General features: G+C 36.0%; 1 protein-coding gene across 3 annotated transcripts in view; it reads right to left on the bottom strand.

Moving 5' to 3' along the window:
* Nucleotides 1-1,246: 1,246 nt before the first annotated feature.
* Nucleotides 1,247-9,331, bottom strand: part of LOC147073229 (CUB domain-containing protein 2-like) — a 314,685-nt gene continuing 306,600 nt past the window's right edge. For all 3 annotated transcript variants that reach the window (XM_085945567.1, XM_085945568.1, XM_085945569.1), the window contains 3 exons: nucleotides 7,946-8,075; nucleotides 5,979-6,169; nucleotides 1,247-4,014 (listed from right to left, as the gene is read on the bottom strand). In XM_085945567.1, coding sequence (XP_085801693.1) covers nucleotides 3,716-4,014; nucleotides 5,979-6,169; nucleotides 7,946-8,075 — 620 coding nt within the window. In that variant the 3' untranslated portion in view covers nucleotides 1,247-3,715. The remainder of the gene's footprint in view (nucleotides 4,015-5,978; nucleotides 6,170-7,945; nucleotides 8,076-9,331) is intronic.

Below are 9,331 nucleotides of genomic sequence, written 5' to 3'. Positions count from 1 at the left end.
ATTATTTATTCTAAGATAACATTCACAAAAGATTAACATGTCTGTATAGATATAAAAACTTGCACGATGTTAGCTCAGGCTTATATGTGAGTTGTGAATTAGTAGACAAAAAATGTCAGCCCGGGGATGCAGCAGCTGCCACTTCAACCGCATCACACCAGTGACTAGACTGCGCCGGCTCAGTGTACCACCTGGCTCCAATTAAAGAAACTGACGTGGAAATGACATTTTGCCTTCAAAGTGAATTTAGTAATAATTTAATGCATAATTATGTTATTATTTACCCTGGCAAGAGCGTTTTATTGATGGTGAAGACATTGAAAACAAACACATGTTTGAAGACAATTTACACATGTAGATAGAGCCTTCTGTGTTTACCCTCGAGTGGGTTTCAATTTGTTGAGTGCTGGCGCAAATATACGTATGCTTTTTTTGACTCTTCGGAGGTTGTGTGAAGATTAGTAGACCAAGTATCCTTTAGTCAGTTTCACTTTCATACATTCAGGCTATATCTGTATAGAAAAAGGTTTTCTTCCAAAGATATTGAAGAAAACCTTTTCCTTTATCTGTATTATAGTCCAAATTGTGATACATAGTTTTAATGAAAAGAATCTTTTTAATGGTAAGTATTATTAAGTGAATGAGGGTTTTTTTTAAAACCAAATTTAGGTACAGTTTATATAATTCTTGACAGTAATTTCATTTATCACATCAGGCAGTGATTCATCAATCATCATATTCACAACAGTAGTGTTGTCTAGTCAGGGTAAATCCACTAAAGGTAGTATACTGCACAGGTTTTTATAAATAGGTATTACACGTGCGCATGCATACCTTTTGTGATGTGCTATTATACATTGTCAGTTCTTACGATGCTGTGTGCAATAGCAATCAAAAGTGGTATTTTAAGTATCCTACGTGTAGTAGGTTTACCCTGGGCTAGGGTTAATTTATTTTACTAGTAACAAAATAATATAAACACCCACATAGTCTAAACAGAATGTCATGAGGTAAAGATTTTTTGTGCATATTGCTGTCACATATTTATTTAAGTTTTACATATTATATATTTTTTGACTGTCCGGATTTTTGAGCAAAGGATACAATTATCAATTGTCATTTTTCTTACAAACATACGGAGAATCCGGGCCTCAAAGTTATTTTGTCGTTAATTGAAAATGCAATTTATCAATTAAATTTTATCATTCGGATGAGGGTCTCGGTGCAAAGCTCTCGAAATAATAAAAGTGTATGAAGTAGGGGTCTGGTGAAACGGTTGGAAGAGCGTCAAGTATGCCGTACCCGTACCCGACCTTATCTTAGGGCTATTTCTCATATTTCGGTGTAGTAATTATTAATTTAATTAATAATAATATACATTAGTTAATATAGTTTGTTGTGAGCACGTACACGTACACGTACATACGTATAAAACGATAGATGTCATTGCGCCGTGCCCATACCGCAGGCGCAGGCGCTGGCGCCCCAGAACAATATATCATATAAAATTACTAACATTGATACAAACTGTGGTGACTTAGAAAAGGAATCGTAAATCTATGTACAATAATAGCTAACGCTTATCTTTTATATTTTGCGACGATATTATTATAATAACGAAAGGACGGCTCTGGGTTAGCGCGGGTCAACGGTGGGTGTCTATGTAAGCATACTTCTTATAAAAAACTTCAAATACTCTAATTTAGGTGTTTAATTTTTAAGCTCTAATTATGTCATGCAGTGAGACATTCAATATAATCTTAGAGTATAAAATTTTACATAGTAATAATCTATGCGGTTAGACTTCATTATCAACTAGGGGTTCCGGTAATCGACCCTCGTACGAGACCGATCTTTGATTTATTTTATTGTTCAACGGGCGGGGTCGAACACACACCAGCACGAATGGACCGGCCGACATTTCTTTTCTAAATATTTAATGTTACCGTTACTAATAATATAATTCTCAATTGTTATATTTTGCGTGTGCGCGTGTTAATTCAATATCGAATCAGACCAAACGAATATTTTTAGTGTATTTCCTTATCTTAAAATTGTAAATTGTAAAAGGTCCGTTGACATTCATGCTGGTGCGCCATTATTGAACCGGTTTTCAGATGATTTAAATTCGGAAAGACATCGATGGCTCGGTGCCTCATCTCATAATATTTATAATAAAATCATAATCTCTGTTTTTGATCGACGGCTTTTAAAAATTCTGGCTCAAGAGTCGTTCTTTAATATTCTTCGACACTCAAGGTATTTCACTAACATTTGCAGCTGTAAATTTATTACTTTCTATACAATTAATAATTACGTGTAAAATAATTGTGAATTTTTTGTACAGCCAATTATTAATAATTAATTTAATACAAATTTCAATAATTTTACCTGCACATTTCCATTAAACTATAGTATCTCGAGGACTACATATAAAAAAATAATGTTTGTAAATATTTGCACAAAGGAAGAGGTATTCGAATTATTGCGATATTCGAAATTTTTATGTATGAAAAATTTGGCAAATCGGAAACAGACATAGGATGTTATCTAATTACAATTAAATACATATAAATTCAACAACTATACAATTAAACAGGATCCGTTTTCTTCTCTATAGAGACTCAGCTGAATCGAAACTTCAAAATTACCATCGGCGGATTGTTAAGTCGCGATCGCTCGATAATTTTCGAGGACACAGCAAAAAGGCGCCGATAGACCCGATGAGAACAGATGTAGGTATCGAAAATAGGAAAACCGCTGAGAAGCGGGTCAGTTAATTGCACAAATATAATATGACAGAAAGAAACCCTGCGTCGCGCGGCCCCGCCGCTCTTTTGGTCACGATCTGTCGCCGAAAGACAGAGCGGTCGCGCGAGGTGGGGCTCGTTCCATTTTCAATTTGATTTGAATCCTTCGCGGAGCGCAGTCGGCCGACCCCGATGGACCCGCACCCAAAGCCGCCCCGTCGTACCCTATTTATTAACACGTTCGGTTCCGCACCGACACCGTTCGCGAAACAATACTCCCTGGGCCACTTTCGTTAACTCTATGTGGTCTACGTGCTGTTCCCGACCCCACGCGTGGAAAGTTTCTCCGTATCTCATTTTCAATATCCTGCCTATTTCTTCGGACACTCTGGAAGGTGAACGGATCATTTACAATTCGAAGGTTCACCGATGAGCGGTCAGTATTTATTAATACAGTGAATTTTATTAACTTCAAATTCTACTTTGTCCATCGATTATTACATCATCTCTTTCGAGTATGCTTTCTCAGGAGCATGAAATAATGAAATATATTTTGGATGATGTAGAAATTTTACAAAACGTGGAATTGGTAACTAATATAGTTATTGCCATAATAATTGGATAACAATGGAAGATGCATGATGAAAAATTACCATTACTGAACACGTCATTCAATGGAATGAAACTAAAAAGATGTTCAAAATTCATGAGAATATTCTTATAAACATCATAGAGGGAGTCGAGGACGGTGAAATCGATCTCATTCAAACAATCGCAGGATCGATGATGGCACTTAGTGTCGTAGCCTCATTCAAATATAATATTATCGAGATGCATTTCTTTATCTGATCCGACAAATTCATAATTGATCCGTTCACCGGGATGTCGAGAGAAGGCGGTCACCGTGATGATGTCTAGTCGAGGTAGAGAAGAGCGGAGCGGTCGGGCGAGTGGCGATCGTGGCGTCAGACGGTGTCAGCGTTGGCAAGCCGCTCCCCGCAAGGGTCGCAGTGCGGTGGGGGAGGAGGCGAACGGGTGACGGGCGGCGGAGGGGCTGGAGGCGGCGGCGGAGGGCGAGGCGGGGGTGGCGGCGGGGCCAGCAGTCTCGCCCGGGAGCGGCGCCGCCGTCTCTTGGCGGCCGCCGCCCACCACCATGCCCCCGCGCCCGCCAACGCGACGCCTGCCGCCGCTCCTCCCCACAGCGGCCAGCCGCCCCAGTGCTCCTCTGCGGCCGCGCTGCCGTCCGACGTTCCCAGGTTAGGACCTACCGACAGACAAGAGGACGCCCGGTCAACACTACGTGTGAATACATCTGCTATGCTTCGGCATTTCAACTTAAACCGAAGAGCTAAGTTATTTAAGTAAAGTTTATGCAACGAAAAGAATTATAATGAAGAGGTGTCCAATTCAAAAACCCGACAGGTACACATTATTTTCAAAGTTTAAGGCCGGACGTGCTCAGCGTGGGTCAAAATGGAGCTTTTATTCTATTTTCAAAGCATGATCCTGGGCATTCCTTAAACGTTGTAGATAATCTATTTATATAATTTTGAAGCCTTATTATCTATCTATTTTAAACATTTGATGACTGCATAACGTATTTTTATTACATAAAATAGTATTCTTTTAAACCTCTCGCTCTAATATTTTAGTACATTAATGTGCAGTGGTGTTAAGATTTTTTACATTTATTAATTTTTAAACGCCTTTATAATACCATCAGTATAATTTATGTCGACATTATAATAGTGAAATATTTACGATAAAAAATTATATTGATAATCTCTGTGATCCCAAATTTGACAAGAATTAGACATTATTCAAAAAATGGGCAAGATTAACACATTTGAAGATAATTCTAAAGATACTAATTATAAGCTATGTCTTTGACCAAGTGTGATAAACATCCTACGAATAATGTTTGCTTTATAATAATTATTGACCTAAGAATAAGGTAGTGTTTTTTTGAAATACGCCATTTCTTTTGGCATTCCCCAGAAGTCAAGCTACAACATACGGCCATAGCCATAAACTGACGAAACTAAAACTGAAGTAAGGAGTAAGAACATGTTAACGCGCGTGTTTGAACATGTGCCGTTTAAAAAAAAAAAGATTTTTTAAAAGAAAATAGAATAAAAGCTCCATTTTGATCCACGCTGAGCACGTCCCCCCTTAACTAAAAATATATAAATATATGCAATGTGCACACTATATATTATTATAAAAAAATGATCAAACAGAATTCGATGAATTAAAAATATACAAATGGATATATTGCTCTAATTTGAAAATTCGATGAAGTAATGTTACCAGAAACCATTAGGTATGCTTGAAACACTAATATTGAATTGTCAACTTGTCGGTATTTGGAAATACATATAATGTCTCATATCTCTTCTCAGTGTGACACAATTTCTTATCTGTATCAATGAGTTTCTCAAATATCTGCAACTCGGAAACAGGATGTTCTATTGATTGACATTTTATTTGTCGAAATACTTACTGTCTCAGAAGAAAACATTGAGCATTTAATTGTCAGCAATATGTAGTTCCAGCGTCTTGGACAATTAATAAATTAATCTAACCCAAAGCTGTTGAAGTAAACCTTCTTCTATAGATTATAGATATAGCCTTAACATGCAAGTGGAGCAAAAAGAGGACCTCTGGTTTTTTACTGATGAGGTTAGCTACCTACAAGTGACTGCATTGCAGGTTCATTTGGAAAGACAATCTGTCACGAGGTACACTTTGTCATTATTATTTCAATTAAAATCATTTAAATAACTGCACATGAATAATAAATCGCCTAAAAACAATGAGTATCATAAAGTGACAGCCATTGCTTGAATTTGGAAATCCAAAATGCTAACTTGACAGTTATTATCTGTGCAGTTTACCAAATTTAACCATGCTTCATTTGCTCAGTTAAATGTGCTCAAAAATATCACAGTAGAAAACTTCTATAAAATATTTATTTTCTTTATTCATATTTTGTACAGTGTAAGTACACTGATACAAGTAAAAAAAATTGATACTTGTTTTTTGAATAAATGTAACTCAACCATAATATGAATCCAATTTTGAAAAGACTATCATATATTCATAACACATGTGGTTAGTAAAGTTCTTTCATCTAGACTTTCTGTTTGCATATAATCAGTTACCGGCTCTCAGTCTGAGTGTGGCTTTATTTGTTGCGAAGATCGTGATCGATGCATATAAACTTACAATCATTTTCATCACTTTTATCGTCTGCACCACAGTTGTCCACCCTGTTGCACAGCAGTTTGTCGGCGATGCACAACTCCGACTTGTGACATTTGAACTGGTCGCAGGCGTCAGTTGCGGACGACTGCTTTACCTCTGTCCACACCGCTCTCCAGCCTTGCGCCCCCACAGATTTGTCTGCCGATATGAATCTGTAAAGTGAACATGTTGACAAGGTTTCAGTCGCAGTTTTTATTGTATAAATTATTGATGAAAGCAATCTAAAGGACAAAATTTAATTTCGAAGAATGATTTCTTTATTCTTTCTCCTTTGTTGATACATAGCGTCATGACTAGCAATACCTAAGATGTTGAAGAAAACCTTTTATAGAGTATGAAATATATTGTATACTGAATGTATGAAAGTAACGCAAAAAAAAGGATCCCTAATCTTGTAATTTTTATATAAACTGATGAGTTTGGAAGGTCAATAATTTGTAATTATAAAAATGGCAATAATTGCTGAACTGAAACTTCCTTCAGCAACATTGATAGGGAAACTACAGAAGGCTCCGGTCTGGCAAAAGAGCAGTTTTTTCAACATCTTTGGCCAATACATTTATAATTTTGTGGGTGTCAGGCTTAAATCCCGGGTCTGGCAAATCCACATGTTATTTTTCAATCTGTGTTTGGACCCAGAGCAAGGACCTAATAGGTGTAAGCGAGTGGCTAACATCCATTTTTCATAATTAAATCTCTACAGAAACTTCGAGGAAGGTGACCAAGATCTATAATGGATTGTAGAGTCAATAACATAAAAGACAGACAAAGTAACACAAAAAAGAGTAGGTACCTAATCATTGGCGGCCCTTTGTTTGACCATTTGGTGGGTCATTTTTAAATAAGTAATTATATTATTTGAACTTGGCTTTTCGTTGTATATTTAAAAAACGTATTGCAAATTAGGTTTTTATACATTATAAAAGAAGTGCTAGAAATTGTTATAGATAGGTGCCTACTTACTCTTCCAAAAAAAGTCCATTTCACATCAAACAATCAAACACATTTAATAAAATACCGTAGCTTTTTAGCTTCATTTTTCATTTAACTGTCACTGTCAGAAAAAGTGTTGTGTACTGATATGGAACGGCGGGATCATTTATATATATAAAACACTTTTTATATTTCCACTGATTTTATTAGAAGGTAAATTTTATGATTAATATAGCAGATGACATTTTAATCGATAACTTGTATTATACAATGGTTTAACACAATGAATGCAGTCGATGCGTATTACTCTAAGGTTGGATTTAAACTAAACTGCATACAAACATTGAAATTGCATATAAAAATTTCAGACAACAATAGGAAGCGATAACAAATAAGTATAAAAAGGTTTACCAAAACAAAACACGCTCGCCCATTTTATACCTGTTTCATTTTAACACATTGAAAATTTACATCTCTTTCATTTCTGGCAATGACCTAAATGACGCCTAATACGGCGACAAAATAATATGAAGAAAAAGAAAAAGACTTTGTCCTTCTCTTCGTCTGACATATGAGAAATGAGAGAGAAAGAGAAATATTTATAAATATTTTATCCCGGCAGATTCTGAAATGCCCGAGCCCGACTATACAGCGACCGATCGTGATTCCTTCTGTTTAAATTTTATACACACGGTTAGCGTGCATCGCGAGTTGACGCGTTAGCCGATAATTATAAGACATTGTACCTACATCTTAGATTATAACCTACATAGATTGTAAGATATTTATTTTTGGAGGGTCATTGACCAATTGACCTAAGAGAGGAGCCGCCAATGTACCTAATGATTATATCTGATTTAAAACCTAAAAACCAATTTTCAGATTATCCTTCGACTCAGGTTGTCTTATTAATGCCACGCCATCATGGTCATGTGTTTCATGCGAGCGGATAATGGTAACAAGAAAGAGACGAACAAAATAAATATGGTACTCACGTGAGGCGGAGTGAGTTAGATTCGGTGATGTATTGCCACTTGTCAGTGGTGGCTTTCTCTCCGCACAGCTCCAACGGTGGTCCGGAACTCTCGTACCATAATCTCAACACAGCAGCGGGACAGCCTCGCCCTGAGATTAGTTTCCAAATCGTTAGCAATCAAAGTAATTCATTATTAAAGTATTAGTACATCTTTCTATAATGTCAAAATAATCTAAAACAGTGTCAATGTTGATGTTCTGTTATGCCTACTCCAGAACAAGATACATCAATATATGTTCGAAAGTAAAGTTGTATCAAAGATTGATCTGTTACAAAATGTCTATGTACTTTTTCCGCCACTGTTGGAAAGTAATAATATTCTTGGTCTCGACTTGGCTTCATGGAGACGAATTTAACCATTCGGTGGCCGTACTCGAATACCAATTGAAGCATCCCATAAAAAAAGAATACTACCTACTATCTAGGTACCTAAAAATGGCGCATAAACTTGCATTTCATATTAATCAATTAGTAATATCATCTATGTACATATTTAATTTATAATGCTCCCATTTTCTTCACCTACAAATCTCTTCAATTTCACAACTAATATGTAACAGATGAATGCCCTATATAAAGGGGCCTTGTGATAGGCCTGTGATAATTGAGACTTGGTATCTATGATGAAATATCAGATTTCAAAAAGTTTCTAGCATTTCAATGCGAGCAAGAACGTCTTCTCTCATCGAGAGTTGACCGTAATATATTTATACCAGAATAAGATTGGACACTAGTGTACACCAAACTCGTGGGAAATTGCTACTGGGACACTCAGCACAACTTTAAAGGCGGACATGCTCAGCGTAAATTTTTTTTGGTTAGGTACATGTTCAAACACGCACGTTAACATCATTTTACTCCCTACTTCAATTATAGTTTGTCAATTTATGGCTACGGCCGTATGTTGTAGCTTAACTACTGGGGAATGCCAAAAGAATTGGCGTATTTCAAAAAAACACTACCTTATTCTTAGGTCAATAATTATTATAAAGCAAACATTATTCGTAGGATGTTTATCATACTTGAATGGTCAAAGACATAGCTTATAATTAGTCTCTTTAGAGTTATCTTCAAATGTGTTAATCTTGCCCATTTTTTGAATAATAAAATGCCTAATTCTTGTCAAATTTGGGATCACAGAGATTATCAATATAATTTTTGATCGCAAATATTTCATTAAAATCTTAACACCACTGCACATGCATGTACTGAAATATGACCATATTCTAAAACATTAGAGCGAGAGGTTTAAAAGAATACTATTTTATGTAATAAAAATACTTTATGCAGTCATCAAATGTTTAAAATAAATATAAAGGATAATAAGGCTTCAAAATTATATAAA

Source organism: Rhyacophila brunnea, unplaced genomic scaffold (assembly GCF_057557595.1).
Source record: "Rhyacophila brunnea isolate RB1 unplaced genomic scaffold, BYU_Rbru_1.0 scaffold_18, whole genome shotgun sequence".
NCBI lineage: Eukaryota > Metazoa > Arthropoda > Insecta > Trichoptera > Rhyacophilidae > Rhyacophila > Rhyacophila brunnea.
Note: the sequence above shows the minus strand (reverse complement) of the source record. Positions and strands in the feature narration are given on the sequence as shown.